The sequence below is a fragment of the Octopus sinensis genome, unplaced genomic scaffold (genome assembly GCF_006345805.1).
Source record: "Octopus sinensis unplaced genomic scaffold, ASM634580v1 Contig18543, whole genome shotgun sequence".
In the NCBI taxonomy this organism is placed as follows: Eukaryota; Metazoa; Mollusca; class Cephalopoda; order Octopoda; family Octopodidae; genus Octopus; species Octopus sinensis.
The window spans coordinates 2,501-26,091 of NW_021835927.1; the positions used below are offsets into that span (position 1 = coordinate 2,501).

General features: G+C 36.5%; 1 protein-coding gene across 1 annotated transcript; it reads right to left on the reverse strand.

Annotated features, from left to right (window-relative positions):
* Nucleotides 1-5,385: 5,385 nt before the first annotated feature.
* LOC115231449 (vacuolar protein sorting-associated protein 13A) lies at nucleotides 5,386-23,591 on the reverse strand. Its single transcript, XM_029801472.2, has 11 exons — nucleotides 23,487-23,591; nucleotides 22,779-22,915; nucleotides 20,951-21,146; nucleotides 19,506-19,581; nucleotides 15,359-15,444; nucleotides 13,050-13,173; nucleotides 12,718-12,841; nucleotides 11,068-11,134; nucleotides 10,199-10,347; nucleotides 6,775-6,901; nucleotides 5,386-5,798 (listed from the first exon to the last, which is right to left on the reverse strand). The coding sequence occupies exons 3-11, from the start codon at nucleotides 21,143-21,145 to the stop codon at nucleotides 5,679-5,681; spliced, it is 1,068 nt and encodes a 355-aa protein (XP_029657332.2). The 5' UTR covers nucleotide 21,146; nucleotides 22,779-22,915; nucleotides 23,487-23,591; the 3' UTR covers nucleotides 5,386-5,678.

A 23,591-nucleotide genomic window follows, 5' to 3' on the forward strand; every position in this document is an offset into this window, starting at 1 on the left:
GTAATCAGAAATGGATTTTTAGATCAGATTTTTTTTTCATAGAAATACTTCCTACAACTTAAAAATACTAACAATGTAGGTTTTACTTAGCTACTGTCATCACTTCTTCTCCTACCACACACACACACACATATGAAGTGACTTATTGCTTTCCTCCTAGAGGAACAAGAAAAAACATTTTTTTTTTAAAGTAAAATTGTTAATTTGGCAAACTAAATTAAGCTAATGTTTTATTTCATTTTTTCCAAAATAATTCCTGTCTTGTTTTGCAATCAATGATGAAGAAAACTACACAAATATTCATGGGACTTGGTTTATGGTAACAGTTAATGCCATCTTTGTATTAAGTACCACACTTGAAGCTAATCTATTGCAATACTTTACTCATATATAATACAATGTAAGATGTACTGGTCAATTATGTTCAACTGAACATTATAAGATATTGAATCTATTAATATATATATATATATATATATATATATATATATATATACTAGACATTATTGACGAAAGGAAATATATACTTGAATCTTCCTTTCTTTAAGCCAACATTGCGGGTGTGTTTGTTAGGCAGACTGGGCTAGATCACCATACATCTGTAACATTCTGCTTAAACCAAGAAATTAAAAATAAGTTTAAAACTTTGTTTGGCCATGACAAACATGAAAATATCACTAAACTGCTTGCAGTAGAATATTGTATAAATATCCTTTTATGGTCATATTAATATCTTGTTGCTATTATAGTAGTTTTAATATTTGGCAAAAAGGAAGCCATGTTTATAGGTCCTCTGAATACAAACTTAAATATATGTATGAGACTATATATATATATATATATATATAGATATATATATATATATATATATATATATATATATACGCGAGAAAGAAGCAGCAAGAATGGATAGGTTTTTAGTACAATCGTTTCATACAACAAGACAGGCTTTATTAAAAGTTGTAAAAATTACAGCATATACGTGTCCCGTACTCATCAGCTAAAATACATGGATTAGGTCACCTTCTCTGTGATGCTATTAGAACTTTTTTAAAATTCTGTGATAAGACTGTACATCATCTTTAAAGAACTTTAATGAACTTTGGAATCTGTGTATGTTACTTAATTATCTACATTACTTCATGAGTATAGCCTCAACCACTAGGATGTCTAGAGAACTCACATGTATTTTAGCTGATGAGTACGGGACACGTTTATATGCTGTAATTTTTACAACTTTTAATAAAGCCTGTCCTTGTATGAACGATTGTACTAAAAACCTATCCATTCTTGTTGCTTCTTTCTCGCTTATAATCACCCCACATTACTGTATTGTTAAAACAGTATAGTTTTTTTTGGTGCATCTAAGTTAGGTACCATATTCAAGTAAATTCATTTAAATTAACTTGAATCTTTATTGCTTTTTGTATATATATATATATATATATATATATATATAAACGGCAAAATGTCTGTGTGTGTGTCCTTTATACAAATCCACAATTTTTCAGTTAGAGGGCTTGCACTCATTCAAAACTGTCCAAGGGTGGTCGTGCACATCTTTACATTTCCCCAGTCACCCCGCAAAGCCATTAAAAAAATCAACAGAAGTGACTTTTTTGTGAATTTTCTATCCAAAACCCAATCAAAATGCCTGAAACTTGATACGCCAATTGAATGCCAGCTAGCTGTATGTGATTGGTCGGAGATTTGGATAGTACTCGCGTGTATGTGCGCACGCATGCAGCTGTGTATGCATGAACTAGCACTATGACCCGGGAACTACTAATAATATGGCATACTGAAGTCTACACAGCAGTTGTGCTGCCTATAATATATCAGAAATGACTGTTGATGTTGGTTTTGGTTTGGCTTTAGATGGAAGCAGCTAACATTTAGCCAAGTTCTCATATTTGGGAGTCTGTTATTTAAGACAGGGATCTTTAGTTTTGAAGAAAAAGAAATGATAAAATTCATATGTCTCTATGTTGTTTGCTTTATATTTGTTTTTACCAAGCCAGCATATATATATATATATAAATATATACATAATTGTTTAATTAGTTGAAGAATTGGCATGGAATGTTATGCAAATTTATTGTAGATTACCTATTCCTGTCGATAAACACTTATTTGCTTAATCAATAAAGAGGGTAGAAATGTTAATCAATAAAGAGGGGTAGAAATGTTGAAAACCAAAAAAGGAGAGAGAAGATGGAGAGGTAAAAAGCTAACAGGCATCCAGTTCACTCTCTCTTCTACAAGCAAAGGTCCTTGAAAGAAAGAAAGTGAAAAACCAAAGAATAACAAAGATAGACTTGTTTAACAATGCTTTCCACTGTTATCATACCAGCAACAAGATTATCATGTAATAAGGTGACTTTATAAATCCCACGCTGTTTCTACAAAGAAACCCATCTCAGGTCTCTACTAACAATCAACAACAATGTATATTTACAACATCATTCATCACAGATATAACGAGCAATAAATAAGGTTCAGTGGGTAGGTGGAAGGAAGGGGAGGAGAGATCTTCATTTATTTTATAATTTTATTTTCGAGTGAAGTTATTTCTTCCAACAATACGAGGGTGGATGTGGGTGGAATATGTAAGTAGCAAAACAAAAAGGTTATATTTTTCTTTTACTATCTGGTCCCAACAACATGTCATATATATATATATATAAGAGTATATATATATATATATATATAAATAATTATACACACACATATAATTGTATGCATAATATTGTACATAAAACAGTGATTAAAAGAACAAAAACTTGCACATAAATCAACTTTTTTCCTTTTTTTTTTTCCTTCTCTGCTGAAGAAGCATTTGAATGAGGGCAGTTAATTGTTTCTTATTTCATTCATCCCACTTGTTAGCTTTAGCAAGAAATTTTGATTTCTACCATTGGCAAAAGGCCACAAATTAGGGTGGGGAGTGGGTAGTGAATATGGAAATTAAATTGACTCAACAGAAGCTAGTAAGTTTAAAGCCCTAACACATAAAGGGCTTTGGTGTTGTGGTTTTGACGGTACAAGTTCTGTCCAATCTGTTCATATTTCTAAATCTATCAAGACTAACCGTATTTCAAATCAAATATAACTAGCAAAAAATTCAGGCTGATGAAACTATTTGCTTGTATGTTTTTGTTTGTGTGTGCATTTGAGAGAGTGGGAGACCAAAATGTAATCTTCACAAATCCAACAAAATTATATAAAGTGCTTTTTTTATTTTAACTTTATTTTATTTTATTTTTTAAATTGTCATATTCCTATATATATATATACTTCACTAGAAAAATAATTAGCTGATTGTTCTTTGACTAAGTCATTACATTGGGAAAATTCCATTCAACAACATCTCTAGATTTTACAAAAAAAAACCCCAAAAAATATTAGATAAAAAGGGACCTACCCACACTCAAATACATGCAAGAACAGTAGCAGTGTTACCCCAAGATTTGAAGCCTATACACATGAAAACAAAGGTCTGTTTTGATTGATGCCCTTTTATCCAAATGCTAATTGACGTTGCAACGGAACAACGAATAACACAAGAAGACACCAACTCTACGGATATTCCCCTCTACGACATAACTATCTAAGTAGGTATTATTCATCATGGAACAACACACACACACACACACACATATATATACATATATATATATATATATATATACATATATATACATATATATATATATATACATATATATACATATATATACATACATATATATATATATATATACATATATATACATACATATATATATATACATACATACATATATATATACATACATACATACATACATACATACATACATATATATGTATGTATGTATGTATGTATCATGTCCTTGGTGTTTGAGAAAGCAATGAAGAGGACAGATTCATACAACACATGTGTGTATGTATTTGCTTTGATAAAGCATGTGCTCAGTTCTATGCATCTAAGTAGATAATTGACTCTAAAGAATTACAACAATTATCACACAGACAGTTAATTGACCATAAACAACAAAGCTAAACTCTACAGTAAAACATAAACGCTGTCTCAATGGTTTTTGATTTTTTTAAAAACCCCAAAAAAACTAAGCATTCTAGAGAAGCTATGGCAGAACAGCAAGAGATTCTACAAACACCAAGCTTGACACAAGTTTGCTAAAGAAGGAAACAGCTTGCTTTCTTTCTTTTTCATTTTTTGTTTATTTTGTTTTTGCTTTTTTTGTTGTTTTTATCCAAACACTTTTTTTTTTGTTTTGTTTTGGGCTGACATCCTATTGGCAAGTTAAATCTGGCTCTAAGACGCTATCAAATGGCAATAACTGAATTTCAAAAACTGCTACTAAAACTGCAATTAGGGTTAGCAAAAAACTGCCGACAGAGATTTTTTCAGTTTTCATAACCATCGTTTCTCACTTGAAATTTTTGGAGTCGTCGGGGATGCGTCAAACATAGCTATTGACTTAGAGGGCCAGTGGTTGCCAGGACTGTGGTGGGCAGAATTTGTAAACCTAATCTTAGGGTGGGGGAAGAAGAGAAGAAATTTGTAATGAAAATTTCAGTTGATTTGAAGGTGATTCATCAAAGAGTTTTCAGACTATCAACATTGACTGAGATGGGTTTTTTCTTTTCCCTTCTTCTGCAGTTATTTAATTTCGTAAACTTAATTAATGGTTAAATATTAAATGTTGACACCCTGTGTATTATATGTGCTTGATTGATTGGGAATAAATAATATAGCACTGTTGGAATGAAGTTAAACATAAGATTTTGAGTTGCAGAGTTTCAGAAAATCAAAACACTGTGTCAAGCCAAGGCAGCAAGAAGAAGAAGAAGAAGAAGAAGAAGACAAAGAAGACAACTAAGAAGAAAATAGAGAACAAAAGTTGAGTTATCCATCATTCAACAGATTAGAAAGTTTCATCAATCAATTATTACTTGGTTAATTATCTTGGTCCCAGAGCTATGTGGGAGAACGTATAATAAATAGGAATATTATTGAAGAAGAAAAAAAAAGGTAATAATAATAATCTTCATCGTTTAGAAGGGAGGAGCTGGAGGGAAGAAATGCTGTTGGTGTTTTTAACTGAGAAGAATATTTTGAGAATTTTAGAGATAGAGAGGTATGAGACACCCGAAAGTTGGTTGTTTGTGCAGTTGTGGCAGGAGGTGGCTTGTAAAATGCCAACTTTTGAAGAATATAAGAATATAACTAAACATTGGTTTAACAACTGTAGATTATAGACTGGTATATTAGTGTATATACATATACATACATACATATATATATATATATGTAGATATGTATACATACAAATGTGTATGTATGTGTGTGTGTTTGTGCATGTATATATCTATCTAGCTATCTATATATATATATAGATAGATAGATATATATGTATATATACACATGTATGTATGTGTGTTTGTGCATATGTATATAGATATGTATACATACATACGTATATAATAATAACAATGGTTGGGGAAGAATGACTGGTTGGTCAACGATTGAAACTGTTTTATGGAGGGAGCCTTGTGCCAACAGAATCTTCTCATAAGCAATAGACTAAAGTTGGGAGATGGGGATGGGGAAAAACAATGACGTGCCTTGTCGTCACACTCCACGTCACACACCTGGCGATTGTGCTCATGTTTCACTGTTTACGGAATTTAATCACATGTTCTATCTTCTTGTGTAACCAAGCTAGCACCTGAGTGTCATTGCATACAATATCCCGCTCACCGCTGGAGAAGAGATTCAGGCTGGAATCATCCTGAAAATGGAAACACAAAAATGAATAGAACTGGAATATTTAATACATGAATTATAGAGAAATATGAAAATATTCTATGCTCTTTCCCTCTTTCCATAGAAAAAATATCCATCAGCAGAGGGAAAAAGAAAAAAATCCCTGAAGCAGTTCTCTCCCCTCAAGAAAAGCACTCACCCTCTCTCTTGTTTCATAGTAATCACTCTCCCTCTCTATTGTTTCATAGTAATTATTCTCCCTCTCCCCCCTCTCTCTTTCTTACTTCATAAGCAACTATAAGCAGCAATTTTCAGTGAAATAATCACGTGTATGAAACACTGGTCGAATTCCAAATGCTACACACAGAAAGGATGCCATGGTGAGATGAAATAAACAGGATACTGAACCTAAGTCACCATGCAACAGGGAAATACAACCAGAAATCCCTCATTCGCACCTGGAAAGAACACACAGGAACTTGTGTATGATTTGCAATGAAAATGTTAAAGTATATAAAGGACCATCACACAAAGCCAGTCTATACTGGAATAATAATAATAATCCTTTCTATTATATGAATAAAGCCTGAAATTTTGAGGGGAGCATTAGGTCAATTATTGGTACTTATTTTGGATAAGTATGGTCTGAGAAAGAAAGGAGGGAAGACAAGAGGAAAGAATGGTAGAAAATGAAGGAAAAAGAAAGAGAGAAAAATGTAAGAGAAAAAGAAAGAAAAAGGAAGAGCGAGAGAAAGAAAGACAAAGGGAAGGAAGAAAGACAGAAGGAGAGAGAGACAAACATAGATACGTAGATGAATGAATGGATAAAGAGACATGAAGACAGACAAATATATAAATAGGTAGGTAGACAGGTGGATAGGTAGATATATGGATGGATAGAAAAACAGATATATGGATGGATAGAAAGATAGGTATATAGATGGATGGATGGATAGAAAGACAGACATGTGGATATATGGATGGATAGTATGATTATTTACCCTTTTGATTCTAAAAACAAGTCTTTTATCAACAATTGCAGGTATTTCCAGCAAACTATCAATTGGAACTTCCCATTCCACATTCCAGTCACCCCATAATTTAGTTTTCTCCAACAGAAACAGATGTCTGAAAAGATACAAATATTTCAACAAAATATAAGTTTGTTAACGTGTGATAGCATAAGTGATAGAAATATCTGTGGTGCACATATTCGTTTGGTAGAAGCATGTGAGAGAAAGTGTAATGCTGAGGGTCATCATTCTCCTCCTCATTTTAATGATCCGTTTTCTGTGCCTGTATTCATGGAATTCATTGAGGCAGAGAGTCTATCACCAGACACTTTTTTTTATTATCAACCCTCACCTGTTCTTCTTCATCCTCCTCCTCTTCCTTCCCCGTGCTGACATGGGTTGAATGCCAATCACGTTGTAGAGTGTGCTGCATGCCCTTTATAAGGGTGCTTTTTATGTGGTACAGGCAAAGGGCTCTTGCTCTCCTGTTTATGAACAAGGTAATACATGTCCCAGTCTATTGAACAATGACCAGCTTAAACCTTTAGTATTTAAACAGGCCAACCACATCTGTTTTATGTTCAAACCAGCCAGATCTAGTCTCACAACAGATCGAGTCTCACAACAGATCTAGTCTCACAACAGATCTAGTCTCACAACAGATCGAGTCTCACAACAGATCTAGTCTCACAACACCTGTCCGACAATGCCATTTCGAAAATAAAAACAATCATTGTTTTTATTTTTATGGAGATAAAACATGATTGATTCAAAACAATGTAAATAAATAAACAGTACATTTGACTGAGTAATCTGAATGCTAAAGGGTTGAACATGGTTACAAATGAACTTTCTCACACAAGCATGCGTGTATGTATGTGTGTGTATGTATGTATGTGTGTACGTATGTACATATGTATGTGTGCGTGCGTGTATGTATGTATGTATGCATGTATGTGTGCATGTATGAATGTATACATGTATGTATGTATGTATGCATGCATGTATATATGTATGTATGTATACATACATATAAATGAAATGAAATACAAATATATACATATACCAGGTCGCGCTTGATAAAAAACTAAAAAAATATAAAATATGAGTATAAGTGGAGGTTAAAAAAAAATAAATTTAAATCCAACTTAGACATATACATACATTCCACACACTTGCGCACACATTGTTGAATGGCCATTGACTATTCTCCCACCCATTGACGGGTCTTATTTTTCATCCCGCAAGTTAAAACTGTAACCAGTCAGGTATTATTGTGTGGGGCCACAAGGCAAGAATGTACCCTGTTGTGGAAATCAGCTTCCTATTGGACACCAATGTGATCAGAAAAATATAAGAAGAATTTAAGCATGTGAAGAAATTTGGAAATCTAGTATGCAAGATACACTTTCAGTTCCTCATCTATTATTAGTGGAGCATACCAACCCACCTGGAGCAAAGTATGGCTGCACTTGGGTTTTGGAGGAAAGAGAAGGCAAAGTGGTTGTTTGAGGTTTGGTGGGAGAGAGAATGAAACACAGAAAGATTAGGAGAAGGCTTAGAAGGAATGAGGGTGTGTTGCTTTTTGTGTAAATGGTTTGTGGGAGGAGGTGCTTGAATGATGCAGGCCTGGTCAGCCATCAGGGAACTCACAGGAATCAACCCATGGTAAATTGTGATATGTGCAACATGTGAAAAGGTGTGGCTCTCAGTTGGAGGATTGAAAAGACATGTCATACTGTGGCATCTGTTCCTTCTGCCAGGAAAGTGCAAAAGTATGTCTCAAGAGACATACAAGGGCCTCACATCATTGACAGTGACTCATTTCAATGATTCTTTCTAGCAATGGCATTGCTCGTATATGAGAAAACAGCTAAGATATTTGGAGGAAAGAGAAGGCAAGGTGTACCCAGTGTAAGCTATGGACACAAAGGAAGGCTAACTGGGAAGATAGTTTTTGTATGTGGCAGATGCTCAAGAGCAATAAACGCTGAAAATGTGCAGAGAACAGCTTCTGTCACATTCCAGGGGAAAAACTAGAAATAGTTGATAGCTTCCATTACCTAGATGACCAAGTCAGTAGTGAGGGTGAATGCTCTGAAAGTAGCAGCTAGAATAAGAATAGCCTGGGCAAAATTCAAAGAGCTCCTACCTCTGCTGGTGACAAAGGGTCTCTCACTCAGTGTAAAAGGTAGACTATATGATGCATGTGTGCTAACAGCCATGCTACATGTCAGTGAAATATGGGTCATGACTGCTGAGGACATGTGTAAGCTTGCAAGGAATGAAGCCAGTATGCTCCGCTGGATGTGTAATGTCAGTGTGTATACATGGCAGAATGTAAGCGCCCTGAGAGAAAAGGTGGACCTAAGAAGCATCAGATGTGGTTTGCAAGAGAGACGACTGCACTGGTATGGTCATGTTGTGTGAATGGATGAGGACAGCTGTGTGAAAAAGTGCCACACCCTCGCAGTTGAGGGAACCTGTGGAAGATGTAGACCCAAGAAGACCTGGGATGAGGTGGTGAAGCACAACCTTCGAACATTGGGTCTCACCGAGGTAATGACAAGTGACTGAGACCTTTGGAGACATGTTGTGTTTGAGAAGACCTGGCAAGCCAAGTGAGACCATAACCGTGGCCTATGCCAGTGCCGCATAACCAGCCCATTTAAGAGTACCCTTCAATCATTGGGCAATAAACTGTGCTTGAGACAACCTGTTGAGGCAAGTGAAATTGTTGTCGTGACTGATGATGGTACTGCCTGATTGGCACCCATGCCAGTGGAATGTTAAAAGCACCATTCGAGCATGATCGTTGCCAGTGTTGCTTCACTGGCTACTGTGTTGGTGGTATGTAAAAAGCGCCATTTGAGTGTGGCCAATGCCAGAACCGCCTGACTAGCCCTCATGCCAGTGGCATGTAAAAGCACTCACTACACTCTCAGAGTGGTTGGCATTAGGAAGGCTATCCAGCTGTAGAAACTTTGCCTGATCAGATTGGAGCCTGGTGCATCCTTCTGGCTCACCAGCCCTCTGTCAAACTGTCCGACCCATGCCAGCATGGAAAGCAGACGTTAAACAATGACAATGATGATGATGATGGTTTGCATCTTACATACCAAGTATGTTCTTATATACTACTTTCTCAGTGAACTGATCCATTTTTGTTGTTTTGATAAACAGAATTTGTGAATGCACCAATGCTTCTTGGGGAGAGATCTCTATCAGCTCTCATTTTAATCTGCAAAGGCGTTGTAGGTAATATGCTTGTTGTTAGCTGAGAGTTCAGATGACCATACTGTTTTTAACTCTCTTGCAGTGTGAGTGTATGTGTGTATATGTAAGCATGTTTGTATCTATGCTTGTCTGTGTGTTTATGCACACACATTATAGTGGCAAACAAATAACTTACTTATCTGTGATGAGGAAGACATCTGATCGATCTTCTCGGCTGAGCGGTGCATGTGCCCAGTACATATCACTTTGCAGATATTGGCCTTTACGAATACTTTGTAAGAGACGGACTCCTATCGCTTGGTATGGCGAGTATGGTTTGAGACCCTGAAGAGTAAAAGTAGAAATGGTTTTGATACAAGGAAATAACTAATATTTTAAAAGACAACAATAGCAACAGCTACAACAAAAGACAGCAAGATAGTTCACAGGTAAATGGATAAAGCATCATGTACTGATTGTTACAATTCAACTCTAACGAGGGGGATTAGCAGAGTTGTTAGAGCATTGGAACAATGCCTTGTGGTATTTGTTGCTGCTCTTTACATTCTTAGTTCAAATTCCACCAAGCAATTTTACCTCTCATCCTTTTGACATTGATAAAATACAGTACCAGCCAAGTACTGGGCTCAATATTATCAACTAACTCCTCTCCTTCAAAACTTTTCACATCTAGTAAGCATTATAAAATGAAATTGGAACAAGTTCTTGATTAGTGCTTAATTTTATCAACCCTGGAAGGATGAATGTCGAAGTCAACTTTGGTGGGATTTGAACTCAGAATGTGAAGGGTCATAACTTACACAAATAATACAACTTCAAGCTATTTTGTTGGATGCTCTAATGATTCTGTCAATCTCAGTTGCTTGACAAAACTTGAGGACCCTGATATGACAAGTGAAAAAAAAAAAAAACTAAACCCTTCAAAGTAGTACCCCAGCATGGCTGCAGTCTAATGACTGAAACAAGTAAAGGTGTTGCTTAGTTTTTCTTTACTTAGAGATGAGAGAAGCAGTAGAAAAATGTTCGTAGTATGTTGTGACTTACCAAAGAGGGATTGATAAAGCGAGGCAGCCTTGTCCTGGCCACAATTCCACCTTCTAATTCGGCAGCTCTGTGTAAATGGAAGAGAAAAAACAGTCAATGTTGATTAACATCTTCAGAGAATTCTTTGAAACAATTTACTGGATGTGCATTATACAAAGTTGTTACATAAGCTGTATTTGTATACCAATGTTATACAATGACATCCTAGTTCACCCTCGTTACAGTGAGTTGTTCTGACCAATTACAGCTAAGGAATATGTAATCAGCACCAGATTAAGATCCATAGAAACCATCATCATCATCATCATCATCATCATTTAATGCAGTGCGTGAGACCATAATTCAAGCCAAGTGAGACCATAACCCGTGGTCTATGCCAGGGGTGTAACTAGCCCACTTATGCGTAACTTTCCTTCATTGGATACTAAACTCTGTTTGTGAAGACCTGTTGAGGCAAGTGAAATCGAAATCAAATTCGATGACTGGCATCCGTGCTAGCGGGGTGCAAAGAGTACCATCCAAGTGTGATCGTTGCCAGAGCAGCTGACTGGCTTCCGTGCCGGTGGCACATAAAAGGCACCAGTCAAGCGTAATCATTGCCAGCATTGCCTTACTGGCACTTGTGCTGGTGGCACGTAAAAGTACCCATTACACTTTGGAGTGGTTGGCGTTAGGAATGGCATCGAGCTGTAGAAACACTGCCAGATCAGATTGGAGCCTGGTGCAGCCATCTGGTTCGCCAGACCTCAGTCAAATCATCCAACCCATGCCAGCATGGAAAGCAGATGTTAAACAAATGATGATGATGATGATGACATATATATATATATATATATATAATATATATATATGTGTGTGTATTTATTTATATATATATATATATATATATATATATACATACACTCATGTAGTAAGTTTTATTTCTCTAGACAGATTGACAGATAGACAAACAATGGAAAACCCAACAGACAAATCAACCAGCAGATATACATCTATGAATGTAGATGCCAAATTCCCTGTCCTTGTCTGAGGTAGTAGAATAAAGGGGGAAATGCACCAGACCACATAAACCGTAGAATAAATTTTTATTTTTCAAAATAAACCAAAACTAACAGCAAGATGGAAAATAATGTTTATTATTTTTATTCGACTTTATTTCTATTTGAAAAGTTTTCTCCTACTTTTCTTAATTGCAATGTCTTTGGTCAGATCTTCAAAATTAATCTTATATGATACACCTGCTTCTATACTTAGTGCAGGCAAGGCATCCCAAATATTATTTTAGCAAGTTTAAAGTGATTTCTTTTGTGCCATAAGCCATTTATCATTTCTGTGGTGCCCCCTTCCCTTGAGGCCCTAAGCACATGCTTATTTTGCATGACGGATAATCCAGCATTGTATGTGATGCTTATTTTTCTACAAAACGACATGAAAAACCTATTCTCTTCCTTCTCTTTCTCACATAATGTCATTCATCAAATGAGAGAGCAAAACTTTACATTCTTGTAGCAATCAAGTATAATTTTGCCACAAATCATTTTGTCTGAAACGTTAAGCCACAGACAAATTTTGATTTTACTAAAGTTCGATTACAATGTTACATAAATGAATAATCCACTAAATAGAAATAAAAAAAAAAGTTCTGATTACCTTCTAAGTCCATCAAATGCCATACTGACCATATCTATGGCCCCTGCAGCAGGTTTTGTCAGCAAACCCATAATACCTTTGCCAATTCCTTTGAAGAATCCTTCTACACCATCCTCATGTGCACCTTTACAAAAAATTCAAAATAATACTTTCTTCAGGGAATTAAACAAAACAAGATACAAAGACAGTGCATCTTTTGCTTCTTAGCTTTCCATTTATTTCAAACATTATGATGTCAACATAACTCAGACCAGATGGACACAGAGCAAACAACAACAATAACAACAAAAATGGATTTTTATTCAGCAGACGAAACCAGTGTCATTCCTTACCTTTTATTGGATCTAGAATAATTCCAGAAAGTCCAAGAGCAACTCCATTAATGAAACCTCTGGTCCCAATTGCAAGAGTTTCTGGTAGACTTTCTGGTTGCTGCATCACACGAGTCCGACGCTTCTGCAATTGCATGAATAACAGTCTTAGTTTAGTAGTCAAGGATACACAGAACTACATATTCTCTCTCTCTCTCTCTTATGTGTGTGTGTGTATATATATATATATATATATATATATATATATAGTCACTATGAGGATATATAAAAGCTCTTATAGGGATAATTTTATCCAAGTTACACTGGTTTAATACATTACGTTTTGAAGAGATATTTCTTCAATAAATATATTATAAAATATCAAATATTATAAAATAAAAAAATGGAGAGATTTAATGGATATAAATTAATTTATTAATTGATTAACATTGAGAAGACCTGGCAAGCCAAGTGAGATCATCACCATGGCCTAGTGCAGCATAACCATGGCTAGTGCAGCATAACCAGCCCATTTAAGAGCACCCTTCAATCATTGGGCAATAAACTGCGCTTGCGAAGACCAGTTGAGGCAAATGAAATCATTGTCATGGCCGATGACAGTACTGCCTGATTAGCACCCATGCCAGTGGAACATTAAAAGCACCATTTGAGCATGATCATTGCCAGCGTCACCTGACTGGCTCCTGTGCCGGTGGCATGTAAAAAACACCATTTGAGTGTGGCCGATGCCAGTACTGCCTGACTGGCCCTCATGCTGGTGGCGTGTAAAAGCACCCACTAAACTCTCGGAGTGGCTGGCGTTAGGAAGGGCATCCAGCTGTGGAAACTTTGTCAGGTCAGATTGGAGTCTGGTGCATCCTTCTGGCTTGCCAGCCCTCAGCACAACCCATGCCAGCATGGAAAGCAGACATTAAATGATGACGACGACGATGATGATGATGATGATGAACATTCCACAGAGAGGAACTTATCAGTTTGGCTGCCAGCATTTCAAAAATTAAAGTTTACCAAAAAATTTTTTAATTTGGCACAATAATACACTTGCCTAAACTGAATTGCTGGAATCATTTCATTTTCCCCAGAAAAATGTTTTTAAAAAGTTTCAGAGGTTTAAAGTTTGATCATTATTACCCAGTCAGGAAACAGGATTTGGCAGCTGTCATTTTGTGCCTGACTGCACATTTTGTCGTTAACATCCTAAAGACAGCACGTGTTGTCAATATTTGTAAACAACACGTTATGTCTCCAGTGATTTTCTTTCATGTAAATCAATGTTTATGTTAATTTTAAAAATTTATGCAACAAGATCTTATTTAGCTGTAGTTTTTAGCACATCTCCCAACCACCTCAATGGTCAGGGACAAAAAGAAACGAGTAAACAAACATTTCAGCAGTCAATATACATTTAATGCAAATGCGATAAACATGTGACATGCGATCACCAGTACATGTTCCCACCACGTCTTTTTGTACACATAACATGCCCCCTCTTTTACATGGTTTTCTTTTGGGTAGAACACCCTTTTCTTGAAGCAGTATCCTCTGTTGTCAATGTTCCCATAATAGAAACGAAGTTACTGGAGCTTGCTGCCATAATCTCACAGAACATAGCGTCAGATTTGTCAACATGTGCTTCCTCACAGAAAAAAGACTGAATGTTAACTCTCTGCCTTCTGCAACATTTCACCAGTCCACTTCCCCATTGCCGTCTCCCATTTCCAGAATGTACCCATTTACACTCTCCATTACACCTCCATTCATTTGACTGTCAACCATATGATGGGTCATTGACACAGCAAAAGGCATTCCCTTCCATTTTCCATTCAGTCACTGTGTAAGCCCTGAGTAACACATGGTGCAGCATATATGAGGTACCCACCTCTTGTTTTGGTCCCCAAGTAATGTTTTGGTCACCCGAAATAATATTTATAAGTTTTTAAGTTGCCTCAAAAGCTATTTCCTCCTCATCGATTCCCTGAGAAAGTCATTGCTCTTACCCACCGGTTGATAGCGTAATAATTAATAGCAATAGCATAATGAGTTAAAAAAACAATCCTTAAGACTAAAGGAAAATGAATTGATATCAATGGAATGTTTTTTTTTTTATAGAGATGACTTCAGCAGGGAAGAAATTTTTCTCAGACTGGAAACTTGGCCCAAATATTTACAACAGAGTGGAATGCTAAAAGCCATCCAAAGGCCAAGTAATGGTGTTAAACCAAGTGATGGATTTTGAAAATTAGAAAGAGCTGTTTTGATAGTTGAAAAACAGAAGACAATGGTATGAACATAATTATACAGATATTTACCTTTTTATAATCAGAATCAAAAGAGAGCGCAGCCAAGGCATTACCTACAGAGCCAGTCATTAATGCCACAGATCCAGCAGTACTTCCTAGTGAAAATACAAAGACAAGGCATTTTAATTTTACTATACATTATGCAATTAATGTTATAAATATACAACAATTTTATATACTATATTATTTTATCTTATATAACCAATTTTACAAATCATACAATGTAGCTTATATAATATAATTTATTTTATATATTATATAATTTTGTGTACTACACAACCAATTCTAATAAACTATACAATTATAAAATACTAGCAGCATAGGCCGGCATTGCCTGGGTATGTAAGAGCCCCTAGTAGGCAACGACTAATCCCAATCTAGTCCTTTCCCTCTAGGGAATGAAGGCGCATGTGTAGGTTGCAATGTCTTCTCTTCACTCAATACTTCTGTGTATACGATGTTCCTAGCTGTCCCTTTGGGCGAAAACATGAAAACATCATTGCGCCTCCCAAGAGAGTTAAAAAGGTCGAGTTGCGTCCCCTAGACAGTCTGTGGTTTGTGTTTAATACACAAATCAGTTTGCTATGTGTGCCACATATGATTTAATTAACCGATTTTTTCCAATAATAAAGTATCCTATTGGAATAAAAAGGGCCATATAGCTCCTTGGAGCAGACATGATGCTCGCTGTGAATTTAAAAAAAAATTCCTGCCAATTTGTGAAACATATTGTCGAAAATATGTCATCTTGAATTTGAATGCGATTTCCCAAAATGGCATGATTTTATCGATTTTTTCTGATGGTAAGGTATTGCATGGAAAACTAATGTCAGAATTAAGTTTCTTAGGGTAACATTAAGCTTCACCATGAGTTTGGTGAAAATCGATTGCAAGTTGCGAAAACTACAACAGAAAATATGTTGCATATAAAAAGCCTAGATTCTCGACCCCATGTCGAATTTATCGATTTTTTTCAGAACTGGGGGAACTTTTCAAAATTTTCGCTGCGTTAGTTTTGAATTATGACATTGGGCTATGTGTGTGTCAAGTTTCATCAGAATCGGTTGAAAGCCATGGTCAGGGTGAGGGTACAACCTGACAGACACACAGACAGACAAACTGCCATTTATATAGAGAGAGATATAACTAATTTTATAAACATTTATAAATAATAAAATTTTATATACTTTTATCAAATATATAACCAATTTTATATACTGTATAGCTAGCTATACAATTTTACATGTTGTATAACTAGTTTTATTGATTTTTATGCAGTATATACTGTATAAAAATTTACATTTGTCTCTTCAGCACACCCAGTAAATATTGGTATTTTGAAATATATATTTAACACAGGTACAAGATTTTCTGGGCAGGGAACACTGACGGGGTTGGGGTCGTGAGTATACTTCTCACTGAAAATGGGTAGATAAGGTAATTGAGGTAATCAGAGTATGTGACAGAATACTTAAGATTAGATTAGTGCTTCACCATAGGTCAGTTACCATTATCTCAGCCTATGCACCTCAGCCGGGGCTACCGGAGGGGCAGAAAGACCGATTCTATGACACCCTATTGCAGACTACCTCGTTGACGAACAGCAGAAACCTTCTTTTTGCGGCTGGCGATTTCAATGGACATGTTGGACAACGTGCAGGGGGCTTTCATGGCATACATGAAGGCTATGGTTTTGGTTCCCGCAATGAGGAGGGAACCAGACTGCTAGCAGTCTGGTTCCCTCCTCATCAGTTCTGTGATGCAAATGATCTTATGGTTTGCAATACCAACTTCAGGAAACCTGCCCATAACCTAGTCACCTATCGTTCTGGCAGATACACTAGCCAAATTTCCTCGCCAGAAAAAGGGAAAGAGAGCTGCTTATAAATGCCAAAACCTTACCAACAAAGACTGGTAGTTAGTGACTTTAGGATCAGGACTAAGAGGACAACCAGAAGACGACCAACATGGAGAAGAAGGGGCTGGAAGCTTAAAGATCCTGTGAATGGACGGAGATTTAGAGACATATTACTTGAAGCCTTTGACGAAATAGAAGGGGATATAGCTTCACATGGGGTAGAAGACAACTGGAGGTTTCTAAGGGACAACCTGTTGAGAGCCACTGACCAGATCTGTGGTTGGTGCAAAGTCTCCTCTCGACCCAAAATAACGTGGTGGTGGAACAATGTTGTTGACAGGGCTATTAGAGAAAAGAGACAAGCTTGGAAGGACCGGAAGAATGGTGGTAGCAGGGAATTGTATCAGACTGCCAAAAGAGAAGCTAGGAGACAGGTTTATTTAGCCAGAGGGGAAGCAGATAAGAAAAAATTTGCCAATGTTCTGCGCCGTGAGGACCAAAGACTTGAGGTACTTCGTGTTGCAAGACAGTATGTGAGAGAAAATCGTGATGTGGTAGGAGAGAAATGTGTTCGCATGGAGAATGGTTCACTTGCGCTAAAGGAGGATTCAAAGAGAGAGGTATGGAGACACCACTATGAAAGGTTACTGAATAAAGAAAATGAATAGGATAAAGAGAGTCTGCCGAATGTCGACCCAAGAGAGGGACCAGCTATCCGAGTTGACAGTTCCTTGGTAATTAAGGCAATTAGAAGCATGAAGACAGGGAAAGCCCCAGGCCCATCAGGAATTACTGCAGAGATGCTCAAAATATCTGGCAGTGTCGGCTATAGCCTAGTCACCCGTATAGTAAACCAGGTGATACACGAAGGAGTCATACCCAATGACTGGTGTAGCAGCATAATAGTCAACTGCTACAAACGTAAAGGTGACGCCCTAGATACAAATAATTACAGAGGTATCAAGCTGTTGGATCAGGTAATGAAGGTAATGAGAGGGTCATAGCCCAACTAATTAGAGAGAGAGTCAGTTTAGAGGAGATGCAGTTTGGTTTCGTGCCAGGGAAAAGCACCACTGATGCCATATTCCTGGTAAGACAGCTGCAGGAGAAATACCTGGCCAAAGATAAACCTCTGTACCTGGAAAAAAAATAAAAACAAAAGCACTGAAAGCCAGAAGGAATACACAGTAAGGGTATTGGATTGACACTCGGTTTAAGATGTGAAAAACAGGAGGTGTGACATTTTGTGCAAAAGGAATGAAGAAAGGTCCAGAAAGAAGGAAAAGAATAGTCCAAAAGTTGTGCTTTTCTTGGCTTTAATGATATTTATCCAACTCATGCCATTAGGGAGACAGACATCAAATGATGATATATATATAAATCTTTTCAAGTTTCCCCATATTGGACAGTTTGACAGGATCCAGTGATTCAGAATACCACATTGTGCATCAACGTCTTAATGCTGGCATAATTTCTACAGCTGGACAATAATCCTTTCTATTCTAGACTCAAGACATGAAATTTTGGGGAAGCAGATGCTAGCTGATTACACTGGACAACAAAGATTTTGCTACTGGGGTAAAAGCATGTGTTTTATACCAAATCGAGGATGCTGCCGGAATGTGTGGTATGTGTATCTCTCGCTCTGTGTAATTTCTGTTTTAACTGTGTTCATTGTGTTAGAACATGAATAGGAGAAGCTGTGCATCACCCAGACAACTTTTGTTATGTCTGTGGAAAATTTGCTTCACGTGACCAGCAGAAGAACATTGCCACCAACTTAAAAACTTATAAATATTATTTCGGGTGTAAAGTGGTTGGAAGGGCACCGAGCTGTGAAAACCAGACTAAAACTGACCTTGCCTGTATGAGCACCCAGCCCACTCTGTGGAGTGGTTGGTGTTAGGAAGGGCATCCAGCTGTGAAAACCATGCCAAAACATACTCCGAAGCATGGTGCAAGCTCCTGCCTGGCCAGTTTCTGTCAAACCATCCAAACCATGCCAGCATGGAAGGAGGATGTTAAACGACAATGATGATGATGATGAAACAACCTCATAGAGATTCCCTCATTTGCAATGGTAGTAATGTTGATGATAATAATGGTGATGATGATGATGACAATAATGGTGATGATGATGATGATGACAATGATGATGTATAATGGTGACATTATGATGGTAGTGATGATAATGATGACTGATGAAGATGTTGATTGATAAAGATGCTGATGATGGTAATGATGTCATGTGATTTATAGCCCAATAAAAGGGAAACATTACCAGAAACATCTCCTTACCTACAGTATGTCCCAGGAGACTTTGAACTCCTCGCACCAGACCTTCAGTGAATTCATCAGTTCCCTGAATTGAGCCCTGAAAAGAATTTTTCAATTGTGAGGGAAGGAAGGCAACTGATTTTAGGGAGTACAAAAATGTATATTAACCCCTTTCCTTGTGTGTGTTTGTGTGTATGCGTATGTATACATATATATATATACAGACATACACTTTTATTCTTTTACTTGTTTCAGTCATTTAACTGCAGCCAGGCTGGAGCATGACCTTGAAGGGTTTGGGCCTAAAAAATTGACCCTAGGGCTTAATTTTTAAGCCTAGAACTTATTCTATAATTCTCTTTTGTTGAACCACTAAATTACAGGGATGTAAACACAACATCAGTTGTCAAGCAGTGATGGGAGGGACAAACAATGACACATACATACATACATATATATACACACATATATATATACACACACACATATACGAAGGGCTTCTTTCAGTTTCCATCTACCAAATGCACTCACAAGCCTCTGGTCAGCCCAAGGCTATAATAGAAGACACTGTCCCAAGGTGCCACACAGTGGGACTGAACGCAGGAACATGTGGTTGGGAAGTAAGCTTCTTACCACACAGCCATGCTTGCACCTATATACATACACACATATATATATATATATAGTTATACACACATGCATATATACATATGTATATATGTGTGAGTGTGTGTGTATATATTTGTGGATGTGTGGCTGTGTGGTAAGAAGTTTGTTTCTCAACTACATGGTTCCAAGTTCAGTCCTACTGTGTAACACCTTGGACAAGTTCTTCTACTCTAGCCGTTTGGACCATATAATTCCCCTCTTCACACTCTTATCACTTCCCTTTCTCTCTCTTTTTCTTCATCTCCACTTCCGCTAACCATGTGACAGCATCATGCATAGGCTGACATTGGGTCACTACTCATACTTTATCTGCCTCTCACTCTCAATATAACTTCCCTCCCCCCCTCTCTCTGTCTGCATTTCTTTAACGTCACCCCAGAACATTATCCCTCTGCTAAACATTGTATTTCCAACCCTTTTTCTCTATGTATCTCTCTTCAATTAACTTTTTAACCATGTAATGACTATTACTTTCCCTCTACCTTGTGTCGTTAACACTTCACTCTCCCTCCTTTTCTCTAGCTCTTTACCTCTCCCTTCACCTAACCACATGACAGCATAATGCATATGGGTGCAGTGCATTAATATATAGATGCTCAAACACACACACAGTGTTTCTCAACCACTCCTATGTCATATTCATAATCAGAAATGTTATGAATCACTGGTTGCCCCACTAGAAACCCAATACCAACAATACTACAGCTTACCGAATATGATATAAAAAAATAAAAATAAATACAAGTGATATGTTCATATTTCTGTAGAGCACAAAAGTGAGTATAAAAACGTCTTACCAAGAATGGTTCATAGAAAAGGTCTCCTAATCCCTGGGTAAAATCTCGGATTAATCCATAAGGATTTCCAAGAACATCAAGACCTAAAACAAGGACATATGCTTGCTGAATAGCTTGATAGAAATAGTGAGACTGGATGTGAGAGAGTAACTGGCCAACTGTTAACATAACACCCTTGCAGTCAAAATATGCCATCCTGAAATGGAAGGTTAAAAAAAACAATACAAAAGATATTTCTATAAATCAACCAAAAACAATTGTCTGGACAGCATGTAGTATTTTAGCTATTTATGGGAGTAACAACTCTACCTGTTATGAGTTCTGGATCTAAGGTTACATATGATGTCATTGATAACTGGAAAAACGAATGTGCAAACTGTCGACCAACGCCATTTTAATATTGTTAGATAATTTGACATGTAAGAATAGTCAACTGTTTTCATATGTAACTTTAGTTACGGTTAAATTTGGGGTGGTCATCTTTAGCCAATTAAATACACACACTACTTATTTTTTCTTCAGTTAAGATTTTTTTTACTAAATTTGTCATTATTTTCATGATTAATTGAAACAACAGCAATGAATTTTGTCAACAGAAATATAGTAACAAAAAGGTTAACGTTATATGATTTTTGTTCTGATAAAAGGGATAGCAAGGAGATTTTCTAAAAGCCATTGTTTACATCATCATCATCATCATCATTTAACATCCGCTTTCCATGCTGGCATGGGTTGGACGGTTTGACTGAGGACTGGCGAACCAGATGGCTGCACCAGGCTCCAATCTGATCTGGTAGGGTTTCTACAGCTGGATGCCCTTCCTAACACCAACCACTTCAAGAGTGTGTAGTGGGTGCTTTTACATGCCACCGGTATGAGGGCCAGTCAGGCAGTACTGGCAATGGCCACACTCAAATGCTGTTTTTTATGTGCCATCTGCACAGGAGCCAGTCCAGCGGTGTTGGCAACATCCTTGCTTGAATGTTGTTTTTCACCTGCCAGTGAGGCAACGCTGGTAACAATCATGCTCAAATGGTACTTTTTACGTGCCACTGGCATGGGAGCTAGTCAGTGGCCTTGGCAGTGATCGTGCTCGGATGGTGCTCTTAGCGCTCCACTAGCACGGATGCCAGTCATGCAGTGCTGTCATCGAATTTGATTTACAATTATATATAATAGATATTTATATGATTTTATAGTCGTTTTTGTGAGTGTGCATGTGTGAGTGAGTGTGTGTGTGTGTGTGTGTGTGTGTGTGTGTGTGTGTGTGTGTGTGTGTGTGTGTGTGTGTGTGAGTGAGTGTGTGTGTGTTTAGATAAAATGGTTTTGGCAAATACAGATTTAAAAAAATTTTTTTTTTTGCTTGTTTCAGCTCAGAGCTGCGGCCATGCTGATGCATCGCCGTTTGATATGTATACAAAGTATTTGAAACTAGTAGTTTATCCTGTTGTGACCTTAATCCGGTAACATTCAGATTACTCTGTCAAATGTAATTCTTATTTATCTACATTGTTTTGAATTAATCATGTATTATCTTGGGCTTTGAGATTTTGATGTGATTATATATTTTTAGAGTGGCATTGTAGAGTAGGTGTGAGAGGCCAGATCTGGTTAGTTTCAACATAAAACAAGTAGAATATTTGGGTTAAATATGGTTGATTTAAATGCTAAAGGCTTACAGTCATAGCTGGATGATGAAGTTATACTAGGACAGCATTAAATTTATATTAAAAACAAAATGATGCTCCAGCATGGTCATAGCTCTCAAGCTGAAACTAGTTAATGAATTAAAGAGTTATAAATCTATATTGAAATAGTGACAAATTACCGGAGTTCTATATCTTTTACTTCAGTAAATGTAACACCAACAGAGCTCAGGAAAAAGTCTACGACATCGGAGGTGAATGTAGAAGGCACTTCTCGTGTGACGTGAGCCACTCCATTCAATGAGAAGCTTACATGAAGCTAAGTAATTAAAAAACGAAAGAAAAAAAAAGAAACAAAAATACAAAAGAACAAATAATTAGTAGAAATGAATCAGTCGGAGGTATTATCTGTAAGAGAAAATAATAGTTAAGGCACTGTTAACATATTTTGAGCAAGGAAATGATAAAACCAAAGAAGAAATAATTAAAAATTAATTCACTAATAGTTAAATATCCTAATTAGAAAAATTAAAACCAATTAGATAGAATTAAAACTATGATAATACTAATTTAACTTCCAAGATAATTATGTGGTGAGAACAAAACAAAAAAGACAATATATGAATTAGCCAAAAAATATTTATTTTAATTATTCTATTTAATTAATTTTGTTATATTATTTTGTTATTAATATTTTAATTATTCATATTATATAATTCAACACCTTGGTTAAAGCAGTAACTAAAGCAACAACAAGATAATAACACGTTTCTTGTATAAGTGGGTGTATAAACATGTAGATTAATTACACATTAAACAAATGAACTATCTGCCTGTCATATTAATTTTAGATATAATAATATAGCTTATAAAACAGTTTTAAATCTTACCTTTAATGGAGATAAATGTAGGTACTCAAAAAATATTTTAGAATTCAGGTCAGTTCTCTGGAGGAAAAGATAAACAGATATATATATATATATATATATATATAT

Bases quoted from the DNA above. Each gene is read 5' to 3' on its own strand.
- LOC115231449 (XM_029801472.2), bottom strand. From the start codon at position 21,145: ATGGCATATTTTGACTGCAAGGGTGTTATGTTAACAGTTGGCCAGTTA. The intron at 19,582-20,950 runs GTAAGACGTTTT...AATTCTTTTCAG, and splicing joins TTTTCTATGAACCATTCTTG to GGCTCAATTCAGGGAACTGA. The intron at 6,902-10,198 runs GTAAGTTATTTG...GTATCTTTTCAG, and splicing joins GTCTTCCTCATCACAGATAA to ACATCTGTTTCTGTTGGAGA.